At 42.8% G+C, this 25,218-nt stretch overlaps 5 protein-coding genes across 10 annotated transcripts; 2 read left to right on the top strand and 3 right to left on the bottom strand.

The window, feature by feature from the left end:
• Positions 1–4: 4 nt before the first annotated feature.
• On the bottom strand, positions 5–2,177 carry LOC146252003 (cytosolic sulfotransferase 2-like). 2 transcript variants are annotated; one of them, XM_084681186.1, is made up of 8 exons: positions 2,038–2,177; positions 1,650–1,788; positions 1,234–1,356; positions 1,023–1,123; positions 821–947; positions 617–714; positions 339–513; positions 5–236 (listed from the first exon to the last, which is right to left on the bottom strand). In XM_084681186.1, exons 2-8 carry the CDS (start codon positions 1,786–1,788, stop codon positions 124–126), a joined length of 876 nt encoding a protein of 291 aa, XP_084537312.1. In that variant the 5' UTR covers positions 2,038–2,177; the 3' UTR covers positions 5–123. The 2 variants fall into 2 exon arrangements, with proteins under 2 accessions (XP_084537312.1, XP_084537313.1); XM_084681187.1 differs by having other exon boundaries at positions 21–231.
• Positions 2,178–2,625: 448 nt separating this feature from the next.
• Positions 2,626–7,015, bottom strand: LOC146252002 (cytosolic sulfotransferase 3-like). Of its 2 annotated transcripts, none has more exons than XM_084681185.1 (8): positions 6,998–7,015; positions 5,151–5,289; positions 4,925–5,053; positions 4,631–4,731; positions 4,360–4,486; positions 4,193–4,290; positions 3,857–4,031; positions 2,626–3,753 (listed from the first exon to the last, which is right to left on the bottom strand). In XM_084681185.1, exons 2-8 carry the CDS (start codon positions 5,287–5,289, stop codon positions 3,641–3,643), a joined length of 882 nt encoding a protein of 293 aa, XP_084537311.1. In that variant the 5' UTR covers positions 6,998–7,015; the 3' UTR covers positions 2,626–3,640. The 2 variants fall into 2 exon arrangements, with proteins under 2 accessions (XP_084537311.1, XP_084537310.1); XM_084681184.1 differs by lacking the exon at positions 6,998–7,015 and adding an exon at positions 6,278–6,522.
• Positions 7,016–7,799: 784 nt separating this feature from the next.
• On the top strand, positions 7,800–13,046 carry wdr46 (WD repeat domain 46). Its single transcript, XM_084681182.1, has 14 exons — positions 7,800–7,915; positions 8,141–8,323; positions 8,431–8,511; positions 8,616–8,728; positions 9,054–9,141; positions 9,232–9,293; positions 9,449–9,553; positions 9,650–9,800; positions 9,990–10,225; positions 10,339–10,492; positions 11,455–11,602; positions 11,716–11,906; positions 12,016–12,129; positions 12,205–13,046. The coding sequence occupies exons 1-14, from the start codon at positions 7,859–7,861 to the stop codon at positions 12,322–12,324; spliced, it is 1,803 nt and encodes a 600-aa protein (XP_084537308.1). The 5' UTR covers positions 7,800–7,858; the 3' UTR covers positions 12,325–13,046.
• A 128-nt stretch (positions 13,047–13,174) lies between these two features.
• Positions 13,175–16,081, bottom strand: b3galt4 (UDP-Gal:betaGlcNAc beta 1,3-galactosyltransferase, polypeptide 4). Its single transcript, XM_084681183.1, has one exon. It carries the CDS (start codon positions 15,575–15,577, stop codon positions 14,468–14,470), a length of 1,110 nt encoding a protein of 369 aa, XP_084537309.1. The 5' UTR covers positions 15,578–16,081; the 3' UTR covers positions 13,175–14,467.
• A 967-nt stretch (positions 16,082–17,048) lies between these two features.
• On the top strand, positions 17,049–24,752 carry nr2c2 (nuclear receptor subfamily 2, group C, member 2). 4 transcript variants are annotated; one of them, XM_084680881.1, is made up of 15 exons: positions 17,049–17,192; positions 18,559–18,994; positions 19,219–19,317; positions 19,646–19,834; positions 19,927–20,029; positions 20,107–20,286; positions 20,462–20,609; positions 20,712–20,802; positions 21,060–21,205; positions 21,472–21,649; positions 21,814–21,935; positions 22,112–22,251; positions 22,501–22,638; positions 22,836–22,941; positions 23,047–24,752. In XM_084680881.1, exons 2-15 carry the CDS (start codon positions 18,986–18,988, stop codon positions 23,219–23,221), a joined length of 1,824 nt encoding a protein of 607 aa, XP_084537007.1. In that variant the 5' UTR covers positions 17,049–17,192; positions 18,559–18,985; the 3' UTR covers positions 23,222–24,752. The 4 variants fall into 4 exon arrangements, with proteins under 4 accessions (XP_084537007.1, XP_084537008.1, XP_084537010.1 ...); XM_084680882.1 differs by having other exon boundaries at positions 19,202–19,317; XM_084680884.1 differs by lacking the exon at positions 23,047–24,752 and having other exon boundaries at positions 22,112–22,318.
• The last annotated feature ends 466 nt before the right edge of the window (positions 24,753–25,218 follow it).

Below are 25,218 nucleotides of genomic sequence, written 5' to 3'. Positions count from 1 at the left end.
GAAAGTCTTTATTCGTTTCATTAATGGATTTTTCAATCAGCAATATTAACATATAGACATGATCCCCTGTAATATCCCTAGATATATTTTCAGCACTTTGAATAATAAAGGCAAGAGCCAGCCTTATATAGTGGTGCGAAATTTAAGATCTGTTTCTGGCATCCTCTTCTGATAGTCTTCATCAAACTGTTCATTCTGATTCACAGTGAAATGGTTCTTCCAGTCTCCAACCTTTCCTGGAAATGTTGAGAAACATCTCTATGAAAAGGAACAAAACTCACCACAGCATCTCTCTCTATTTTTTAATCTTTCTCTCTTTCTCCTGCTCGCATACCAACCTTTTCTCATGAAAGGAGAGATCTTGAAGTCCATGACAGTGTCAGTGGAGTAGTTAGTCATGTTGTTCTTCTTCATGTTGTCAAACTGTACTCTTTCTCTCACGTTCTCCTTCTCCTCTGCTGAAGGAGAAACCCCCAAGAAGGAGCACAGACGGTCCAGCTCTCGACCAGTGTCCTGCAGAGACATGCACGGCCCTTGGAACCCACAGTGCTCTCATTCTGAGACTTGATGTCCCACCCCGAATCCAGTAAATCCCTTACACCAGGAAGATGCTTACCTCCACCATATCCTCAAAGAACAGGTAGAGCAACTTGGAGTGACTCTGTTTCTTCTCCCACCAGCCGGTCACATGATCATACCAGGAACCAAACACCACTGACGAGCAGACGAGGGCAGGGAGCATGTGTTACAATCCTGCGTACAATGTTATGTTTCATAGGAAGTCGAAATAGTACACTCATTCTTTCACTCAATCGTTTACTTTTTCCCTCCATGAATCTCTGCAGGAAGCTGTTCCAGTCTCCAGGCTCTGGCTGGGCCATGTTCATACGGTCAAAGTGGAAATAGGAGACTACATTGTCCTTGGCGTTACGAGCCACATACACTATCTGTGAAAGAAGAACAGCATTGCTGTTGAGTGAGAGGACATAAAAAGTTCACTGAGGTATGTGAGGTCACTGTACCTTGCATTTCTGCTCCCAGAAGGACTTGGGGATGAACTGGACAGGAAGGTGAGTTTTGATGAGACGAGGGGAGGTGGACATCTTGTTCAGTTCAGCCACTCCTAACAGAAACAGCAGGAGATAATATTCTCTATAGCCAGCCACTTTGATCATGAGATTTGATTCATTAAAAAGCAATCGACTGATTCCAGAATCTTGTGATGTTTTCAACCTGAAGGGAAAGAGGGAATGTGCATCTCCAGGAAAGGCACTCTCTCATACACAGGGACCAAGTTCTGACGCTCAGAGTGGCCAAAGCACAGCATCTCCAGGATATAGGACACCCATGTGGTTCCTGCATAATAAAGGGAACCATGGGGAGAGATTTCAGTTCCACAAAAACACCAACTGTAACATGAATCCAAGACCAGACTGCTTCTGCAGCTGTATTATTCTTTGTCTCTCCTTCTCCTCTCCTGATTTGTATTTTGTTCATAAAAGTACCGTACCATGTAGAAAAATAAGGTAATTTATTTAATTTGGCCAATCCTTTTTAAAACATGAAATCTACAGAAACTACTGTATACAATTTTTTATTCAGCATCTGACCGAATTGATTTATACTGATAGTATTGATTTACACTATACCTGCTTTGGGATATGTGGCTATAAGAATATCATCTGGTCTGGCTTTGAAGTTCTGCACATTGTCCCAGTTGTCAGTGAAATAGTTGGTCATGGATACTCCATGGAAGTCAAAAAGTTTGGGTCGAGGTGGCAGCTCCATCTAAGAGACAGATAAACATACAGTATGTTCACCATACTGTATGGTGATCATACCCTGACCTCAGATGAATCATGCACCAGTCCAATAAATGGCCATGGCCATTCTGATAACAGGGTTTCTTAACAGAGAAGTTCACTGGACAAGAGAAGAAAAGTCTAAATGTGTATGGTTCAGAAATGTGATTACAAAATCCCCAAAAGAAGCTACTCATTAATGTTAGGAAAATGATAAGGAAGGAGACTGACATACCCGATTTGCTTAAATCCAAAACAATCAAACAATAATTCTCTGTAAGACCCTTCACAATTCCCAGTATGCACAGAAAATGTCTCCTTCTCCTTCACCCTACTCCTCCGTCACACTCTCTCCTCCCTCCTTTTCCAAACAATTCTATCAATGACAGAAGAGCAATGGCATTCCGTTCTCAAAGGGGCCTCTCTGCTTTCACACTGCAGCAGAGCCTGCCAGTCCAACAATCCACCACTGGGTGGAGGCAGGTGGCCACTGCTGGCTCTGCAGTGTCACAGGAGAGAGTCCAGGGTCGACTCCAAGGGGACAGGAAATGCCCCCCCCCCCCATGGAATGACGTGCTCCCCACACACACACACACACACACACACACATTATTTTAGCAATACGTTTACATAACAGCTATATACAAAATGCACCCTTGAGGAAACCAATTGCTCCCTCATCTGATTCATTCTGGAGCCGAGCCTGAGAGAGCCTTAGCTTTGAATGACTTAGCTTTAGTGTGGTGTCTGTACAGACTTGTCACATGGAGAGGGAGTAAAAGCGATAAACTCTCCTCCCTGAAGTCATTAAAGTAAAGCATGATAGAAGTGTAATCTTTATTTGGTCCTTTTTTTTACAGACTGAAACATAACCCTTTTCTCACATAAACACATGTATCCTCTTAACAAAAAGAACAGGTTAAGACACATAAACACACATGTACATGTAAATGTCCTGTAAACCAGGGTTCAAATTATGGGGGGGCTTGGCCCCCCTAATTAAGACTTGGACCCCCCCCAAAAGAGGTAAAAACATCAGGTCGGGGGTCGATACATGCCCTGAAAAAGAAGTCGAAGTCTGCTTTAAACCAGGGGAACAGCAGGTTTACCTTTCCAGTTGGACAGGTTAAGTAGCCTATACGGTTCAATGGTATTCTCAAGTTTCTTTCCTCTTGTCGTTGGACTCTACAGCCGTCTTTTCACTGTTTATTCATTTCTTCAAGGTTGTCAGAATCAGAATCAGAAGGGGTTTTATTCGCCATGAATGTTTGCACAAACAAGGTATTTACTTTGGCAGGGAGGGCATACATTAAACATATTGTTGTTCTTTCATTCAGTTTACTGCTTTCAGGTTCAAATTATTAAAAAAATGTGACTCACCTCTATTGTTACTGAAGTCTATATAAAATTGAAATGCAGAAACTTTGACCAATTGTGTACATTTTGACTATCAATTGACTGGTACTTGAGCAACACCTTTTCAATGTAATTACTCAATGTGACTTTTTTCTTAAGGTAGCCTTGTGTAGAGGGTTATAATGAATGTGGTATTAGTTGGTGCAGTTGGTTGTGGAGATCCAGGGTCACCTTAAGTGAAACCAGTTAACAGGGAGATAATAAGTGAGGTGTACCAAGGCTTAGCCAGGTAGGATTATAATATTTGTATTTACCAAAGGTATAGTCCAGTGATCCCAAAGGTTACATTCAGACTGTGATGGACAGTGTTTCAGTACTGGTGACTTTAGAGTAGACTCACAGACAAAACTTTAATATAAACATAGAACTTTCATATAGTTAGCAACGAAGTAGTGATATTCTGCTTGTAAATAATGAATACTTTACACCTCAGTTCTAAATCTTAAAGTGGGATTCTTCATTTTCTTCTGATAGTGTTCATCAAACTGTTCATTCTGAGCCACAGTGAAATGGTTCTTCCAATCTCCAACCTTTCCTGGAGACACAAAGGTAAATCATCAAATGTGAGCACTGAAAAGGCAATGGCCTACTCAGAATTATCGGTTTTGATCTGCTCATCTATATATAATTATGCTTACCTTTTCTCATGAAAGGAGAGATCTTGAAGTCCATCACTCCAATGGTTGAGTAGTTAGTCATGTTGTTTTTCTTCATGTTGTCAAACTGCACTCCTCCTCTCACTTTTTCCTTCTCCTCTGCTGAAGGAGAAATCCCCAAGAAGGAGCACAGACGGTCCAGCTCTCGACCAGTGTCCTAAAGAAACGCGTACACACACAGACACACATTTAACGACTATTACAAGGTTCTGTAAATTATCATTTCAAATTAAATACTCCGTAGGTCTCATACAAGGGAAACAAGACATGTAAGGAACACGACACTTGTTTAAAAATGTCTTTGATATGGTAACTCACCTCCACCATATCCTCAAAGAACAGGTAAAGCAACTTGGAGTGACTCTGTTTCTTCTCCCACCATCCAGTCACATGGTCATACCAGGGACCAAACACCACTGAAATTGTTGGTGGAGATTTAGTGATAATAAAGGATGATCATGGAGAATGTTCTGAAATTGACTCACTCTTTCCCTCCATGAATCTCTGCAGGAAGCTGTTCCAGTCTCCAGGCTCTGGCTGGGCCATGTTCATACGGTCAAAGTGGAAATAGGAGACTGCATTGTCCTTGGCGTTACGGGCCACATACACTATCTGTAGAGAGAAAGCAGAGCTATAATGTCAAAAACTGGCCCCTGTAAGCCCAATTCAGATCCACTGACAGTGATATAAACAAAGGAAATTAAGGTTTCTGCCCAGAAAAGCATTCTACATACATTGTACTGAACTTTACTTTACCCTGCAGTTCTGTTCCCAGAAGGACTTGGGCACAAACTGAATTGGTAAGTGAGTCTTAATGAGCCGAGGAGAGGTGCTCAAGTTATTGGCCAAGTCCGTTCCTGTGAAAAGGGGAAGAATTAAGTGTTAACATTTAATTTACATACATTCTTGGTCAGTGTGGCAGAAGGTAGTGTGTGGGACTGTCATAGAAAATAATATATGACATGCATTATGTGTTACTCTGATTTGTGAAAGGAACAATTCTACAGTAGCATCAGTGCTTGCAAGTATCCTCCAGATGGTCGTTCTAACCTGGGGGCATGTTGGGGATTGTCATCTCCAAGAAGGGAACTCGCTCATAGATGGGGATGGATGTCTGACGTTCAGGAGCAGTCTGGGAAAAGTAAAGGAGGTCCAAGATGTAGGAGACCCATGTGGTTCCTGGAGGAATGAAGAAGAGAGATAGAGAAGGGAGACTAAAACCTTTTCTGGTCATAAGGCTTGGTACTGATGTTAGTCTTTCCTCACATTCACAGACCTGCTTTTGGGTATGTGACAATAAGGATATCATCTGGCCTGGCCTGGAAGTTTTGGATGTTCTCCCAGTTATCAGTGAAGTAGTGGATCATAGAAACACCATGGAAGTCAATCAGATCGGGCCGAGGGGGTTTTTCCATCTGAAATTGTACATTTGAACAGCACTTATGATCAAAAGGAGCATCAACATTTTGCAAATATGAAGACCTAGAATCATTACCGAAAACAGATCTGCTAACACAATCATTTTGAGTTTGATATCAGTAGCCAGTGTCCTTTATGGTCACATGACCCGAAGGTTCACAACAAACCATCGTTGTGCTTACCCAATATTACCCAATACAAAAACAAATAAAAAGCATTTTCTTTTAACCTTCGTGATTTGGGGGGTCTGACACAGCCCGACGGTTAAAAGAAAATGCTTTACTTTTTTTGTATGAGGTAAAGTTGTCGCAATACGACGGTGGGTCAATGACCCGAATGTAACAGAAGAAAACACAACTTGACCCCCTAATTAAGACCCTAGCCAGGGATGAATCTAGGTTCCAACTTTTGGGGGGGTAAGCCCCTAGATAAAACTTATTATTTTTCCTGTGACCCAGCAAAACTATGGGGGTCTGGGGGCATGTTCACCCAGAATAGATTTTAAAAATATGTTTTTAAATAGTGTCCTCTAGTGGGTTTTAGGAAGAGAAATTAACACATTTAGATTAAAATATGAAAAAAAATACATAAATTAATTTGGGGGGGCTAATGAAAATTTTGGGGAGGGCTCCAAAATAGGGCTTGATACGCCCATGACCCTAGCAAAAGAGCTAATAACAACAGGTGGGGGTGGAGGGGTCAATACGAGCCTGGCTGCCAGCCCAACTTAGCCCCACCCACAACAAAAATTGGTCGGGAAGTTGGGTCTGGGATCGCTAGTTTTGGGACCAATCAAATTGTCACGGCGGGCTTTATACTATTTCAAACTCATATTCACTCATATCTACTAGAATTATGAGTATGACAACGTCAGGCTAGGTTGATACACACCCTGGAGAAAAAGTTGACCCACCCCCAGCCCCCCACCGATTGTCATTGTATAACTCGCACTCTGCTTTTAAACCAGGGAAACAGCAGGCTTACCTTTTCCAGTTTGACAGGTTGAGTAGCCTACGGTTCTCAAGTTCCTTTTTTCTTGTCGTTACACCCTACAGCCGTCTTTTCACCTCTTATTTATTAACTTCTTAGTAGGTTTATTGTTCTTTCATTTAGTTTACAGCTTACAGGTACTCTTATCGTTCCTCATTCCTGGTCACATAAGATCTACCTCTCTCTCTCTTTCTCTCACTCCCTATCACTCTTTCTCCCTCCCAATAGTGAGTTTCACTGTGCGATAAGTTTTACAGTTACGTGTCGGGCAAAGGCCACCCCCACCATATTATCTGTGTTCAGATCTTCGACAAACCCCCCCCCCCCCCCCCCCCCCCCCCCGCATGAAGTAGCCTAACCCTACAACAACAGCCCTGTACATTCAGACTAAGACTCGTTTTGTGCTTGATCAGGGCAGGGACACCGTTGATAGGGTGTCCTTTTCAGCTATTATGCAGTTATTGACTACAGCTACCCCTTTACCATTGTTCTATTGTAAGTAGGCTATGTTCAATTAAAAACCTAACTACATCAACCTTAACTAAGTGGCACGTAGGACCACTAGCCTATTTTTTACGCAAAATGACAAATATATTATCTGTATAGCTAAATAATGAAAGAAACATTTAGTCGATATAAAATCACATTCACTCCTTAAAATTGGTCGAATACAGGAAACGTATGAATGTGCAGAGTGCAGCAGTCTACACCTACATCCTCCTCACATCTGGTTTTCTTTTCAGCTTTTCCAAAACTCTTTGAAACATAAGGAAGAGAGAAGCTCCTTTCTCCAGATGTGTTGTTGCTCTGAGTGGATCCCCTTGGATCTAAGTCTGTTTCCGGGGCCTGTGGAAGAACACAACTTCTCCCTACTCTTCTGCATATCTCCCCTCCTATTCTGAAAACGTAGCAACTGATGGCACATAACTGATCCAACTAATGACTCTCTCTTTCTTTCTCTCTCTCTCTCTTTCCCTCTCTCTCTCTCTCTCTCTCTCTCTCTCTCTCTCTCAGTGTGCAACAATGAACGTTTTCTGACAAAAAAATGAAAGCTTGAGGTATTTAAAAAGGTATGTGAGTCACCTTTGCACACACTTCTCTTATTTCACCTTCACATTAATGGCGTGTCAGAGCAGAGCAACAGAGAGGGAAAGTGGAATGCTCTTGTAGGCAATCTTATGCAAGATAAATTGAATATATGCTACCTAAGATGGAAGCTATATAGTCCTGACTACTTTATAGTCCTTATTACATATTACATTTGTTGAGTCTTCAAGCCGTTGGACATGGAATCCATTTCTAATCTGTTTTGTACAGTAGATTAAAGTGATTTAGGTCATATGATTAGTTAAAGGGAACAACATTCAAAGTTTTTGTGATCTCCATGGAAACAAGTGGGGTGGTGCAACTCTTGCCTAATCACACAAAAATAATTCCCCCCAAAATTACATTTTAAGTAAAATGAAGATTGACCTGTAAGCATACAGTCTCGAATAAATAAAAGGGTGAATAATGCCAAATGACGTATTCAGATTTTCTTCCGTGTAAGCGGAAGTAAAAACTAACACAACAAAGATGGCGGCGCCCGGTGAGAAAGCGTTGGACACTACACACGTGGGGAAAAAGGAAAAGGTAGCCTATCTTAAAAATTAAATAATAATCTATAAGTAGAAGAATAATTTATCTTCAATTCAGATTAAAGTTATCTGTGGACTCATTCCACTGGACGTTGAAATAAAGCCAGTTAAATGGCTAGCTTCGAGCACACGTTAAAACACCACTACTAATAGATATAATACTTTTAGGTGTCCCTATTGACTGTTTCTTTTGCTCTCCGAATGTATTTGTTTTCTGCAGCAGTCTGCCAAGAGATACTGGCAGGGCACTGAGGAAGACGGAGGGAAGGAAGATCATAAAGGACAGAATGAAGGTAAGACCAAGCATGTTCTGCTACAGAGGGAGAACCCTGCAAGGATGGAAGGGGCGAAAAAGAGACGAGAACGTGAAGAGGAAAGAGGAGGAAACAAATTTATATCAGGGGTGAGTCGTCAATAAATATGAGAATACATTAGACATTTCCAACCTTTGTTAAATTTATGTCACTGGCCAATTGGCTTTGTATACGATTGTTGTATGAACCCCCTCAGAAATCAGACCCATTCCCTGGTTCTGCACCTGTGCCAGAGGAAAACCTGAAGAAGTTCCAGAGAGGAGAAAAAGGGAAACTGGTTCGACACTTGCATTACTCCCTACCAGGACTATGATCATAATCAAAGAGCAGATCGCCTCCCTTAATCTTCTTTAATACTCTCTCCGTTTCCTGTTGTCTCAGCCTCCTCGACTGCAGTATAAACTCAGAGATATTGTTGATCGTTCAGAAGCAGCCTCAGAACTTGCTCAGAAACAAGCTGCACGCCATGACCTTCTCCTTCCAGAGGATGCTGGGTAATTCTTCTGTCACTGTCATCTACAAGAACTACTACTTGGCAGTCAGGTGGCTGAGCAGTTAGGGAATTGGACTAGTAACCTGAAGGTTGCCGGATCAATTCCCTGTCGTGCCAAATTACGTTGTGTCCTTGGTCAAGGCATTTCACCCTTCTTGCCTCGGTGGAATGTCCCTGTACTTACTGTAAGTCGCTCTGGATAAGAGCGTCTGCAAAATGTAAAATGTAAATGTACTTGTGCCATCCAAATCCTGGAACTGTTGTCAGTGTGGAGAGCGTGTTCCTAGAAAATCTCTCTGGAATTACCTACTTCCTTCTGTTGTCAGGTTCTTGGAGGGAGATGAGGATGAGGACACTTGCACCATCTCACAGGAAGACATTGCTGATGCGGTGGATATAACATCAGGGGCAAAGGTGAGATGTGATATAGAGAAAAAAAAAAACACCAGTTATATTGCCTCAACCGTACTAGTTCACAAAATGTGTTTCAATGATTCTCCCCAGTACTTCAACTTGAACCTGTCTCAGTTTGGGCCATACCGTCTTGATTACAGCAAAACTGGACGGTCAGTGTCACCTCGTACTCAAGAACAGCTCTTTATTGATGTAGATGACACAATTGTGTTCATAGTGAATGTTGCCAACAATAAATGTGTTCCTAGTCAATGTTACCAACAATGAATGTGATGTTTTATATTCACATGTACTTTTCCTTCCTCAGACACCTACTGCTTGGTGGGAGGAGAGGTCATGTGACCTGTCTGGACTGGCAGTCTAAACAGCTTATGTGTGAAATGAATGTGATGGAGACAGTTAATGATGTCAAGTGAGTCCTTATGTGCCAGCAGACAGAAACACACAAAGCATTTACCACCTTCCCCCTAATTAAATCATCTTCTGCTACCCTCTCTTTGTCCTTTAGGTGGCTTCACAGTGAGGCAATGTTTGCAGTGGCCCAGAAAAAGTGGTTGTATATCTATGACAACAACGGCATTGAGCTTCATTGCATCCGGAAGTTTAATGATGTCCTCCGCATGCAGTTTCTCCCCTACCATTTCCTGCTGGCTACAGCAGTGAGTTCAGTGGTTATTAAGAAATGTTTTGGCGATCTGCTACATAGTATGATCTGCATATGTTTTACACTTTGTGATGCATTCGCCAGTTCTCTAGGGCTTTTAAATTACATCCACATCCTTCAGTGGATTAACTATGCTGTAATGTTCATCTGTTAATTGTTTATTTTCTCCCACCACTCGGATCAGAGTGCCACAGGTTTCCTGCAGTACCTGGATGTGTCTGTAGGAAAGGAGGTGGCAGCCATCTGCACAAAGTCTGGCCGGCTGGATGTGATGAGCCAGAACCCCCACAATGCCATTATCCACCTAGGCCACTCCAATGGCACAGTCACCCTCTGGTCACCCAATCAGAAGGAGTCCCTCGTCAAGATGCTCTGTCACCAGGGTGGGGTGCGTTCAGTCACCGTTGACAAGTCGGGCACGTGAGTAACAACAACCCTAAAACTAGGGGTGTTTCTGGTTAATTGTATGCTGCCATTCTCTTGATGCCCATCAGAGGGCCTTCCTGTGACATTCTTACTTTATGTCTCTGCAGGTACATGGTGACATCAGGCATGGACAAGAAACTGAAAGTGTATGACCTCAGAGCATTTAAGCCACTCCAGTCCTACTTCCTACCTGCGGGAGCTTCTTGTCTGTCTCTGAGCCAGAGGGGACTGCTGTCAGCTGCCACAGGAGACATAGTCCAGGTTAGTCTCTTCTAGAACATAAACGGGTGACCGCAGAAGGGGATGTAGACCTGGGGCCCGTTCCCCGTACGTCGCTAACTCAGTTGGCTGGATTTGATTGTTGACGATTTGTCATGATCTTGGATTGTTCGGTTCTTCCTGGACTTGCTGTCATAGCAACAGGTACGTCAGCTTAAACCTGCTCCGGAGCAGGCTTTATGTAAAGGAGATTTGATTGCGGCTTTACAAGCAGAGGTGAAACAGGAAGTCTGTCACAGCCATGTCTTGTCGGTTTTTGCGACAACAACCTATTGCAGAAGGTGCATAAATAATTAGCAGAATTGAATATTAATTGCACATTGAGTGATCTAATTTACACAGCGAGGCAGCAGGCTACTATACTTTTTGAGAGATAGCCTCGTGAGGGTGTCATTTACATAATTAATTTGTCGAAACCACATTAAATTATGACAATAGATGACAAACAAAGTAATTATTAAAATAAGAAAATACAAAGACAAATGGGCCTAGCCTACTGTAATAAGCGATAAAACATCAAACATCGCTACATTTAATTTGTCTGCTACTTATTGCCAGCCCTCTCCTGGATTTTGCAGACTTTGAGGTGTTCCCTGCCTTTCTGATTAAATCTTCAAATTCTGAGTAACATTCGAGCAAGCTTTGGCTCTGTTGGCCATGGTGAGCAGCCATAGACTTATGTGAGCAGCAAATAGCAGGGTTGCTGATTAAGGTTTCTACTATCGATACGTACCCCCTTTTAGACCAACACATAACTCAATCCAGCTATACTAATCATAAACAACAAGGGTGTTGGAAGAACTGAATTAGCGCAACGATGTAATCTTGGATGTGTCATCTGACCTCGGATGTAATAAGTGACGTGAGGAGAACGGGTCCCTGGATCACAAAAAGGAGGATTCAATGTGAATGTTTCTGAGATCATGGGTTTGTTTATTCTGCAGGTCTATAGAGATGTATGGAGCACCCCAGTGACAAAGCCCTACATGGCCCACCGGGTGAGAGGGTCGGTGTGGGGTGTCCATTTCTGCCCTTTTGAAGATATCCTTGGGGTGGGACATGGAGATGGCTTCACAAGCATGGTTGTACCAGGTCAGTATGCACTAAACAAGTAAAAACATCTGCCACATATGGTATTTGAAAGTCTGGGACTGACAGGAGTTTCTTTATCTTTCTACTCTACCCTCCTTCCCCCCACCCTGTAGGTGCTGGAGAGCCTAACTTTGATGGCCTGGATGCCAACCCTTACCGGAGTGCTAAGCAGAGGCAAGAGTGGGAGGTCAAGGCTTTGCTGGAAAAGGTTCAGCCAGAGCTGATATGTCTGGACCCAGGAACGCTAAGCCAGGTTGACAAGGCCACATGGGAACAACGGCACCAGGACCAGGTCCAGGCTCTGGTCAGTTGCTTGGCGGCTGTCTGCAAATATATTATATATAAAAAATATTTGATTCATCATAAAGGACAGAAAAGAGCACCATGAAATATGTGTGTATTTCTGTATCCAGGGCTATGACCCACAGACCAAGGAGAAGTTCACTCCTAGGCATAAGACCAAAGGTCGGAGTTCGAGTGGAAAGGTCGAAAAGCGCAAGAAGCAAGTGGCTCATGAGGACCAGAGGGTGAGTTGTCTGACAATTCAGAGATGAAGTATCCTAATGTCCCTGCTCCCCTCTAACCCATTTCTCTCTCCTCAGGATGACATAAGGAAAACAGTGGAAGACAGGATGAAGATGGAAAAGGAAAGGAAAGAAAAAGAGAAGAAAAACAAAACTTTCTCTGGACAGAATTCTGCACTGGACAGGTTCAGGAAATAGGAATTTTTTTTTGTGTTTTATGTGAGAGAACACCTAACTGCCCTTTAATGGACTTGTCTTTCGACTTTGGTACAAAGGAACCATTTGAAAACTTGACACTTGGTCATCCTGTGTGAAATTGGAATGTGGAGGAACGCTACTGGGGTGTTGCTACGTTACCATTAATAGCCTAAACTAGGCCATGTCAATTTCCTGCACATGCCCAGTGTGTATGGGATTTTAAGGATTTGATCTGCAGTATCAACAGTTCCGTTTACTGTTGATGAACACATTCATTCAATAATAATTTGTTAGGAATGCCTGAAGGAATGTCGGTCGTCAAACCTGTTCTACTTGGTGATTGTTATTGATGTTTCAAAATACATTGCAAACTGACAAAATTCCTTTTCACTTCCTCTTTTAAGAAGCGACTCAAATGGTGACAAATGTGAGCAACTGTGTTTTTCAGAAAAGACAATTAATTTGCAGCTCTTAAAGCAACTTGACATGTTTTATTTGTGACCAATCCATTTTATCATAAACACATATGCAATCACACCCACACACGCTTGGTAGAGAAATATTTCTAAAGCATGTCTACATTGAGATTACACTAGGATTACCATTGTGTCAATTGAGGTGTTGGATTAATTAAACTACCAGGTTGCCATCCAATAACTGCTGTCTATATAGCCCACAGAAATAAATATAGCTGTTCAGTGATCACAACTGATGAACTGAAATGACATTTCTGACTTCCTTTTTACACTTCACCATGGAATATTCTTTGTGTCAGGTTGTGTGATCCAGTGTACCCCCTAAGGCAAATGAATGGGTTGTTATTAAGCTCTGTGGAAGCCTGATAACGACCATTCATTTGAATCAGGTGTGTTGGAGCCGGGAAACATCTAAAACATACAGGACAGCGGCCTCTGAGGACCAGGATTCGACACCCCTGCCCCAAGGCCTTTCCCTGCTCTGCAGCAGTACTGAACCCCCCTTTCTGCCACTGGCTGACAAAAGTCAAACCACCCAACCCATGGTCAAACAACAGACCAGAAAATCTATTCAGTTCCTGTCCATTACTCGCAGCCTACTTGCTTAACACCACAGTTACATAAGTTAATAGAGCATGGATACAAATGCTGCTGTTCAGGGTGCCCTTGGCTGTTTATCTCATCTGAACAATGTTGCTGCTCCATCTGGGCGGTGGAGAGCTGAAGAACCTGCAGGTTTAGATAACGAGTTGACAGTTTGTCTATTCCTTTTTAGTATTAAAATATATTTGTTCTCTTCCACTGTTCTTCACACAACTAAATAGCCACCTAGGAACACTTTTTTCTGATCCACCTGGTCTTTCATTCATTTTAAATAAACAGATAAATAAACGATTTACTTACATGGAAAGTTAGTCAACACAATTTATACTTTTTGGATGAAGAGTGTAATGTTTTGAAAAGACAGAAACAAACTTCAGTAATTTAGTTATATCGTTTTGCTTGCTTACTGCATTGTAGCTGATAATTCCTCATTTGGTGAGAGCCTGCTATCATGTACAGGTAGTATTTTTATGCTGTCTTGTGTAAAGCATTGTCAGTACAACCAAACTGTGTGCAACTTAAGTTGGTATGCTTTTGCCTATGCCTGATAAGTATCAATGCAATGCCCTTTAATGGATAACTATTATACTTTAGGTGTGTGTTCTAACCATTACATCGTGCACCTGATTTTAATAACTTCTTAATTTTCTGAATAAAACAAAGGTTGGAGTGGATATACTGTACAGGACATAAGCTCTCAAGACACAAGGTAAGCCCTTAACTAAAAGGCTTTATTTATACTAATGGCATGCATATATCCTGTAGTATATTAGCATTTGCATTTTGGCTTAGGAACATACTGTTTCTACAGTGTGATTCAATCGAGAATATGTGTGTGTGGTCTCAATCATAACCAGAGCATCAAACAGTTCCAATTAAGTACCTTTCTTTTAGCTTTAACAAATAGTCCATCCTTTCCATTCATCACAAAATAAATTCAAGTACATCTTTAAATCAAGCTATAAAAAGTGCACAGTGGTTTCTCATACCTTATGAAGCAGAGCGCTTGTGCTATTCACAGTATTGCAGCGAGAAGCAACACGCTGGTTTATCCCAACACACCATTACAAACCTTGAGCCATTCCTAAAGCAGTTCCCAGCAAGGCCCTGACTTTACAGACCCCCAGGGATGTGCGTACGCCCAGCCAGGAACAAGGAGGTGGAGAGTGGACGTCGGCCCAGTAGCGGAGCATCTCTCTGGGTGGGATGTGGTGGATGGACACCATGGCCTGGTAGCAGCAGCGCCCATACGGCACTGAAGGGCCGCCGGAGAAGAGAGGGCAATGGGAGGGCAGCACCCCAGCAGTACGGGCACAAAGTCCCACAAATACATCCTCGGGAGGCAGAGGGGTAGACAGGGGTGAGGCGGCTGCTGCCAAGGAGATCTTGAGCAAAGCCGAGCGGGACATGACATAGGCTGTACCGCTGCAGTAGTCTGGGAAAACGGAGGGAGGGTAGGCTCCTGCGGGGAGGTAGTGCTTACTGTATGGGTCACGGTCTGGGGCCACGTGAAGATGCACCCTGCCCAGGTACAAGTCCCCTTGCTCGTAGGGGTTACGGCTTCTGTTCAGGAAGTGCAGGAGGGCGCTTGGATTGAAGAGTACATCATCATCCACTTTGGCCGTGAAGTGTGCCTGAGGGCAGAAGCGGCGGGCCCATCCCAGCATGGAGAGAGTCTTCAGGGTTAGGTTAGAGTAGCTGTCCACAAAGCGTCCTTGGATCAGGTCTCCTCGCTCACGGGCTTCTTCTATCAACAGCTTGGAGAGTCCAGGGTCAGAGGCCACTCCCACCATGAACAGGGTCATGACTCGCAAGCGCTTGACCTCCACCTCCCCACCCCAGGTGTCTCGAATGGCCTGGCGAGCCCTCTGATTAGCTGGTGCAGAGGTGACCATGACCATGAGGTACGGTTTGGCACGCTGACAGACCAAAGGGCTGGGCATGAGCAGGTATTCTTCGGGCCTAGTCGGGGGCACACTTTGAGGAGGTATGATACCTCCCTGAGCCTCCACCACTGTGTTCATTTTCATGGCCCATGACTCGATAGAGTCCACAAACAACAGCGCTAACAAGGCTGCACTTACTATCACAACACAAATGACAGGTAGGAAACCAAACCCGCCCCCCCGCTTCCCGAAGCGGGGCTTACACACCCACCACCCCCGCCCCACCATGACCTCCTTCCAACCTCCACACTGCAGCACCCAATGAAAGCTCCACAATTTACCCCTTTACCAGTTCTTACTAAGAATCTGAATAACCAAATGTAACTTTCACTCAATCACCATAAGAATCTTTCCTTGTAGTCGTGTTGAAATGCGTTGCCCTTTGTGGGATATTCTCCGATTTTCCTGGCCCTGGGATGTTGGAAGTGCCAATCTTAACGGTCGAGTGGTACCCTGCCGCAGTCACATCCAGAATGGGACTATGCAGCTACGAAAATCGTACAAATCACAGTGGGTTTCACATACCTTGTCTTATTCACTGGTTGTCCTTCCCATAACATTTTCTAGCTATGCGACATCAAAAATAAACAGACAACTCGCAGAAGCATCCGCATATATCACATGCTTAGGCGGAAAAAAGGGATACGATGATTAGCCAGTCGACTTGCCAACATAATTTCTTGTTTGTTCCAACAGCCCCTCCCACTGAACACTTTCCATCACAGCCATGGTCCAACTGAAAGACCTCGGTTGTAAATGACAAGCAAACATTGTTAGAGTTTTATGATCACGGATATACTTTGGGTCAATGTGCAGCACTGATAGTGTAAAAAAAAAAAAATGACATTGTATCGTGTAGGACTAGACTACATATTACTATAAAGATCCTGTCGGTCTCTGTCACATTGTTCAAAACGTTGGCGCAGATATTCTGTTCTTCATGGTAGGCCAAATGCGACATCGTGTGGACTTTATCAGTAGTGTACGCGTTTGAAGACCTGTGATTGCCAATAGTGTCACTGATACAAAATTACATTTTAAACTACTATTCCACCTTGATTATAACTGATGGTAACAGAGGTTTATTCAAATGCACTGTCCTGAAAAGGATACCGTTTCACATTCAGCTGCCCCAACCCTGCATAGGAGTAAGAAATCTTATGAACTTGACTAAGGCCCTTGTATTAATACCGAGCCATCCTTATAGGGATATAAACTGAACATAAGTGTATACAATAATGTATAAAAACATGTTATGTTCTATCCAGAACATTAAATTATATCAGGCCATGTGTTTAACAGGATGTATTCAATGAGAGATATAAATAGAGGACCAAATAATATTGCTGCTGAAAAGTAGCTTATTAATAATAATAATAGTGAATCTATTAATTTATGTATATTTTAGATGATAAGATATGTAGGCTACCTATAAGAAAATATATTTTAAAACAAAGCAAGCGCACATAACGTCGACATTTGAAAACTTTTTTTTTTTAAAGCCTCCCTCTGAGTAACGACAAAAACTATGTAGCCTAGGATTTTATTTCACTTTAGTGGAATTCCGTTTTTAAAAGCAATTAACCTTCCATTTTCTCAACACTTGCCCGGCCTTCATGGCCCTTCACAAAAGAAGCAGACAGGCTGACGTCAGCGCTGTCTGGTTTGCGTTGCACTGTGCGCTTGGAGAGAGAAAAAAGCGCAGGGTGAGAAAGAAGGAAGAAAAAACTCCAAACACGCCGGCGTTACGGGGTCACGAACTATGACCTTTCATAGAAGAAAAACAAAAACAAATAATTTTAAAATAATCAGAGAATAACGACCTACAATCTTTGTGCACGGGGTAAGTTTTTGTCTTTAGTTTAAGGCTATTTAAAAGGAATGGAGACACAGAATAGCCAAAAAGAGCATGTTTAGGCTGTCAGGCGGGCTCCCTGTAGCGAGTCTCTTCCCCAGTCTCTTCCCCCAGGCCGGGAATGAACGTCATTTGCGGCACGGTCGTGCTTCGCGCGTCTTGGTGTTTGACTGCACTTAATTATTAAAATGGCTAGCCCTCATGCCTTTGATTTATGCAGCATCATATTAGTGTATTCCATTTGACATGAGGTGTAGGCTATGTAAAATGTAAAACGAGGATATTGTAGTAACTATTGCATATGCAATAGTTATGTCAGCTGGCTAACATTAGCCAGTCAGTTTAGCGCAGTTGAACTCGACCCTTTTACCTTTGCCATCTCGGGGAAAATGGTGGCATGAGTGGATTGCATATTGTAGTTCATAAGATGAATTTATTAATCTAAATATCTGTTTAAAATGTCATATGTAATTCTGTGTATGCAATCAATTTAATTAGTTTTACATTTATCGAAAGATTTGGCGAATAGCCACATTCTCCATTTTGTTCCGCATTTGATGCATTTGTCAGAAAGACTGGACTGGCTTGTAGGTCCAGCCAATGAGCGGACGGTCCAAAGGCGAATGCTTAGTGCTTTAGCCAGTACTAATCTTCACTGCAGAAGTGATAACACCCTCGTTCATCATTTATCGCCAGGTTCTAAAGTTCGTAAGCATACTGTCTTGTAGTTTTTCAACAATAAATCGAATCCTTTCGTCAGATTTGTAAAAATAATGGCACCCTTCTCTACAAAAATGGAGATCGATTTGCGGATCAGAGGACTCGGGTCAAACTGTGGGTTGTGCATGAGGATAAGTTATCACATATCACCAAGAGCATACAAAAAAAGCTCACTGTTCCCGGGAAATGGGCAGGATGCAATCAATAATTGTGTGGTGATCTTCTGGCTACATTTACCGGGAGACTGATAGCACGGTTAGGCTACCCCAAAATAGTTGCACTGCAGCCATCTCCTACTCATGTTGTAAGAGTTTATAAATCTGATTAAGTGTACAGCTAGGGGATATTAAACTAAGCAATTCAGAGCAGGATACCCCATTTTCTCTCCGAGTTAAGCTACTCAATCTTAAATGGATAATTGATATAGACTTGCAGGAAGTCTTCGAAAAAAAGTATAGCCTACATGGGCTCTTAAAGTTGAACTAACGTTCTTGATTGAAGCACAATCTATTTTTCTTATAGTACTATATAAGCTATGTAGGTTGGTCGGGAACATAGTAGCCTATATGTTCTAGTAAAGGATTATCGCACTGTCTCTGAGGTTGACACAAATCTTTGGCAACTCTCCAAACAGGCTTCACTAATGACCTTACATCACCATGACGACCAACATAGATCTGCATGCTCAGCAGATAGTGGCCTCTGACAAGGTGGCAGAGGTAAGTGACACACTCAACCCCACTTGCCTGTGTGTGAGTGTGTGATGTGTCTCTCTGTTTGGTGAGTGTGGAAGTGTGTGTGTGTGTGTGTGTGTGTGTGTGTGTGTGTGTGTGTAAGAGAGAGCGAGGTCACGATGCCCCTGACCCATTCAGCGCTCCTCCTTAAAATATGATATTCACTTTGTGAGACGAAGGCGATATGCAGCTGCCTGGATTGTATGGCGGACTGTTGGGGGCTGGTCGATTCTGTCTCCTCGGTTGCCGTGGAGACAGAGGCCACTCTTAACCTTCAGTGGAGAGGGGTCACAATGAGGGCACAGTCAAGCATCTCTCCCCTCCTGCATGCAGCCAGTGAGTATGGGACTGAATGTGTGTGTGTGACGTGTATGTCAGTTTGTTTATCAGCTGTGTTGCATGAGTAGTTTGTATTTGTAGGTATGTACTTAATGTTCCGTATGTGTCATGTAATATTCAGATCTTGCATTGCTCTATGTTTAACTGTTATGGGGATCTGTCGATCATTATGAGGTGTGTAAACGAGGTTCTGTACATGTTTAGTGTGTGTTTGATTATAGGCACAGTCCTCCCCTCCAGACTCAGTGATGAGTGGCTCGTCACAACGCTTTCAGATTGTCTCTTCTGAGGCCACTGCCACACAACAACAGCGTATACAGGTACCCTACCACACTACCTTACACTACAACTGTACACTCTGTACACTCTTACTGGGATCTGACAAAAAGTTCATTTTTTGGTATCGAAATCTCTGTTTTCTTAAATTATGTTCTCTCTCTCTGTCTGTCTGTCTGTCTGTCTGTCTGTCTGTCTCTCTCTCTCTCTCTCTCTCTCTCTCTCTCTCTGTCTGTCTGTCTGTCTGTCTGTCTGTCTGTCTGTCTGTCTGTCTGTCTGTCTCTCTTTCTCTCTCTCTCTCTCTCTCTCTCTCTCTCTCTCTCTCTCTAACTCTCTCTCTCTCTCTCTCTAACTCTGCGTGTCTCCTCTCAGATTGTAACGGACCAGCAAACAGGTCAGAAGATCCAGATCGTCACAGCCATGGACCGGTCCAGTGGTCCCAAGCAGCAGTTCATACTGACTACAGCGGATGGTTCTGGGACAGGCAAGATGATCCTGGCCTCTTCAGAGAAGCAGCTCATCTTCACCACCTCAGACAGCATGGTGCCAGGCAGGATACAGGTACACAACACAACCACAACACCACCACTCTACAGTAAAATACAGATGGAATGTGCTGAATAACACATAATGTCGGTCTTCTTGTGTTCCAGATCATGGACGCAGCCTCAGTGGAGAGGTTACTGGGGCAGTCGGGGGATGTAGGCCGACCTCAGCCTGTGGAGTACTGTGTGGTGTGTGGAGATAAGGCTTCAGGTATAAATACACACATGTGCACACATACACACATACACACACAAACAACCACCTATCACAACTCCTGTTTTCTCCAGGGAGACACTATGGGGCAGTCAGCTGTGAAGGTTGTAAAGGCTTCTTCAAGAGGAGTGTCAGAAAGAACCTCACCTACAGTTGCCGCAGCAACCAGGATTGCATCATCAACAAACACCACCGCAACCGCTGCCAGTTCTGTCGGCTGAGGAAGTGCCTGGAAATGGGGATGAAGATGGATTGTGAGTCGTGTGCTACGATACAGTCCCGAGACACACCCAGTCACATGGATACTGTACACACACAACTAGCCTACTATACACCTCCCTCTGTAACACTGAAGGTCCAGACATTTGAGTATTAACTTGTGCAACACAAACACAACATTGGTGGACATATTCCGTACTGTCCCCTCAGCGGTGCAGAGTGAAAGGAGGCCTATCGACCTGCCCCGCGAGAAGCCAGCCAACTGTGCCGCCTCCACAGAGAAGATATACATAAGAAAGGACCTGCATAGCCCTCTCATAGCCACACCAACCTTCATCACCAACAGAGAGGGCTCCAGGTAGGTGATGAACCATCTGGCACAAAGATGCTGCATCTGTCTGCACACAGGCACACACATCAGGCATATGAACTTGGTTCTGGTACTATGCTTTGTATGCAGCTCCAACCTATTGGACCCTGGGATTCTGGTGAACATCCAGCAGCCGCTCATCCAGGCTGATGGGACTTTTCTGCTGGCCACTGGAACTAAGGTAGATGTTCTCTCCTCCAGTCCTTACCCCAAGTCTGGACCTGGTTTCACAAAGCATCTTAGAATGAGAGTGCTGAATTGAAAATCAGATCCCTGTACAGTCTTATTTAAATCAGATTTTTAGAATCATGGAACTGATGCCTTCTTTTAGTGGCTTTGTGAAAATAGATTGCTGATCTTCTTGAATATATGGAATTGGGTTGAGTTACCATTCCCAGTGGTTTGGTTAGTGGCTAACCAGTTGTGTGTTTCCGCCAGGCAGAGCCAGGACAGGGGGATCTAGGGACGCTGGCAAATGTGGTGACATCACTGGCCAGCCTTAAAGATTCTCTCAATGAGTCTCTGAACAATGGCGATACCTCAGACAGCCTGCAGGAGGAGCAGTCTGCCAGTGAGATAACACGGTACACAGTGTGTAGTGCAGAGGAGTGTGTGTTGAGTGAGATACTTTGGGACAACTTGTGTCTGTGTGTGGGTTGTCTGCTGATGGATGTCATGCATCAAAAAAGAGCAACATTGTTTCAGCAGTTACTGGAGGACGCAAATGATAAATGATCATTTGTTATTTATACTCTTAAATCGACAAAAAGGGACATTTGCATTTATTCTCAAATGAATTGACTGGATGAATTTAAATACAAAAAAAATAAAATGTGTATGTTTGTTTTAGTGCCTTTGATACACTGGCCAAAGCCCTGAATCCATCAGATGCTGGTGCAGGGCAAAACCTGGTGGAGGAGGGGGACTGTTTGGATGGAGCCACAATCCAGGTGATCAGCCAAGACCAAGTGACCCCCATTATGGAGGTGGAAGGGCCGCTGCTCACAGACACACACATCGGCTTCAAGGTGAGGTTTAGAACTATGAATATTATCTTTACCATAGCCAAATACTGTATCAACAAGTTAGCTAAACCCAGTTATGCTTTCATTTACGCTTCTCTTTTATTGTTCTTCCATCCCTCTATCCAGGCTTTAACCCTTCCTCCTGTCTCTGTGTGTCTCTGTACCAGCTCACTATGCCCAGCCCTGTTCCTGAGTATCTGAATGTACATTACATCTGTGAATCGGCATCCCGCCTCCTCTTCCTCTCCATGCACTGGGCACGCTCCATACCTGCTTTCTCAGCTCTCGGGTGAGAACACTGTCATCATACCAGGTTCATTATACTCAGACCACCACTATTGGTGTGTGTGTGGAGGTTTGTGGGTATGACTATGTTAGAACTAAGTGATGGATGTGTAACACCTACTTGTATTTAACCAACTGTTCAATACTCAGTGCTACCATCCTCCTGCCTCTGTCTCCCAGTCCAGACAGTAACACCAGTCTGGTGCGGGCCTGCTGGAATGAGCTGTTCACCCTGGGTCTGGCTCAGTGTGCCCAGATCATGAACCTCTCCACTATCCTGGCTGCTATCATCAGCCACCTGCAGAGTAGCATCCAGGACGGTATGGCCTCAAGTCTCAGCACAGACCTACACACGTGCCCAGACAACATGCAGATACACACACCAAAGTACAGCCTTTCATTCTTTCTAATTATGTCAATTGGTTATAGAATATAGTGTTTATGTGAGGCTCTGTACACACTGTTGCCACTCATTTCATTGGAAAAGGACAAAGAATAATCTATCTATATGATTTATTTAGTAAACATTGCTTGTTGTTAGCTGAGCTGGGTGTGTGGGTCCACTGCAGACAAGGTGTCCGGGGACAGAGTGAAGCTAGTGATGGAGCACATCTGGAAGCTGCAGGAGTTCTGCAACAGCATGGCCAAGATGGGGACAGACAGCTATGAGTATGCCTACTTGAAAGCCATAGTTCTCTTCAGTCCCGGTAAGTGACATTTGACATTGTATTCTGACATTTTGTCCAGATATACAGTACCAGTCAAAAGTTTGGACACATTTTCCCAATGTGTCCAAACTTTTGACTGGTATTGTAGTATCAAATGAATGGCCAGTGTCCAGAAGGTATCAAAGTATCATATTCTGATCACAGCTATCAATTATTTGTATGTCTCATGCCCACAGATCATCCAAGTCTGAATAGCAGCAACCCTATTGAGAAGTTCCAGGAGAAGGCCCAGATGGAACTTCAGGATTATGTGCAAAAAGCCTACCCACATGACACATACAGGTAACATGACACCACTGTCTGACTGTGAAGATACTCTGTACCTTGTCTGGTCCCTTTTTTCAGGGAAGCATTATGACCTGTCCTGCTGTCTGATTGGCTGTCCAGGTTGACACGTATCCTGATGCGTCTGCCAGCCCTGCGTCTGATGAGCTCCAGCATCACAGAAGAGCTCTTCTTCACAGGCCTGATTGGCAATGTCCCCATCGACAGTATCATCCCCTACATCCTCAAGATGGAGACCTCCGACTACAACAGCCAGATCACTGACTCCAGTGCATGACCCCCCACCAAGCCCCTACCCACCCAAGAGCTGTAAATCTGCTCCACCCCATCCCATGACCGCAGCCTAAAGAGATCCCTTTCAGATTGTGTTACTCTCAGACAGACTATTTCAATGCATGTGATGCATCTCAGCTGTGGTCCTGCAAAGATGAAATTACGAATGTTTCCTGAAAGAGATGTATAAGGGGACTTGGAGTCTCTGATCCAGGTGTCATTGCTCAGAGCACTTAACTCCAGAAGGGGGAATCTTGACAGCTGACCCTGGAACCTTCTTTCTCTCTATCAGTAATACTTAAGAAAATGCATTCTATAAGAGTGTACATATTTGCTTCATTCTTCCATTCTGCTTTTGTTCTATGCGCTGAGACGTTTGTTCAGTATACCGCGCCAGTTACTGCTTGCTCCTGCCTCTAATCTCAATAATTGTAATATTAAATCAACGTATACTAGGAAAGAATGCTTGGCTGAATGTTAAAATGGAGATTAGCAAACTTGAAATTATTATACACATTTTTTTTTCTTTTTTTTGAAGATTAAGATTTTATGCCGTTATTTATTTTAAAGGCATCCACTTTCTTCACAAAAAAATAAAATTAAAATAAATCTGAAGACATTTCTAGTCCATGAGCAGCTAAACTTGACCCATGACCTAATGTACAAAGTATTTAAAACGACAAGCCATCTGTGTGCACTTTTAATTCAAGTTTATTCAGGAAACACTTTCATTTGCCTTTATTTCCTAAATTAACAGCGTCAAAATTTAATTGGTGTGATAACTGTCCATATTTTGTTATTGGACAGAGTATCCTCATAGATTCTACAATTAAAACTTTTATTTATTTTTAAGACTAAGGTATTTCCTAAAGAAATTGCACATTTACTGTATGGTTTAACCATCATCTCTGTCTAAATTGTTTGTTGTCACAATTACTGCATGTCTACATTCCTTTGCCTTCATGACAATCAAGCTTTGTGAGAGCGTTGGACCCTGTGTCCTTCTATTCTGTGCATCTATGTTGTCATCTTGTCATTGGCAGCCCCCAACTACTGACTCAGTGATGTCAGTCCATTTTCATTGACAAAATCATTTCTAAATACTGTTAGTTTCACAAATATAAACAAAGTGTTTGTTCAGTTCCAACATTTGCCTTTTCTTTGGTTTCTTACTACATGGTTCAAATTGAATTTGGTAGTATTTGTGCTGAAGATATCTTTGAAGATATATTTTTGTTTGTATTCCATCCTTCAGTATTTCTGTGTATATCTGATATGTTTCATTTTATCATGAAGCTTAATTTGTTGTGGGCAAATGTGTTCTCCTATTCTAAGTGTACTTAAAGTACTATATGCCAACTCTAGTACATTAACATAATCAACAAGGGTAACAGTTTCAGAGGTAAAAAGTGTTATCTTGAATAAAGGCATAGGCCTATTGTAAGTTCTAGGTTGAAATGACTGTTTATGTCTATGTACTAAGCTTTATACTACATGTAATTTGATTAAAAGGAGTGCATGCCCCCTTTTTACCAGTTTTATAGTGTTGTCAATGTTTGCCCCAAATACAGGGGGCACTTGTTTTTTATTATTATTCTTGCATTGATGTGCATGCATTGCTAATACGTTTTATTAAATGCTTTCAGGTGAATGCTAAAAAGTGTGAAGTTAAATATTGTGGCTTAAATTATACTATTTACCTAAACAGTTTCCATATGTGTTTCATGAGGTATGACATTTTAAACAAAATGTTAATTATATGTTTTTCCATGAGTGCTTTTTATAATGGTTTGATTTGTGTGACTGTTAGTTCTGAGTGACACCCCTGTTCAATGTGAGTCTAAACTGTGTTCATGACCTGAGAACCCCTACCATTTAGTTACCGACAGGATTTAGGCCTTTAGGCTTTTACGTTTCTGCATTTATATAGCCAGGCTTCTTCTACCTCAAAGGAGCAACATTTAGCAAAAACATTACTGACAACAACTGACATTTCTGTAT

Source organism: Hypomesus nipponensis, chromosome 18 (genome assembly GCF_054491055.1).
Source record: "Hypomesus nipponensis isolate SF chromosome 18, ASM5449105v1, whole genome shotgun sequence".
Taxonomy (NCBI): Eukaryota; Metazoa; Chordata; class Actinopteri; order Osmeriformes; family Osmeridae; genus Hypomesus; species Hypomesus nipponensis.
This window is presented reverse-complemented; position numbering and strand designations above follow the sequence as displayed.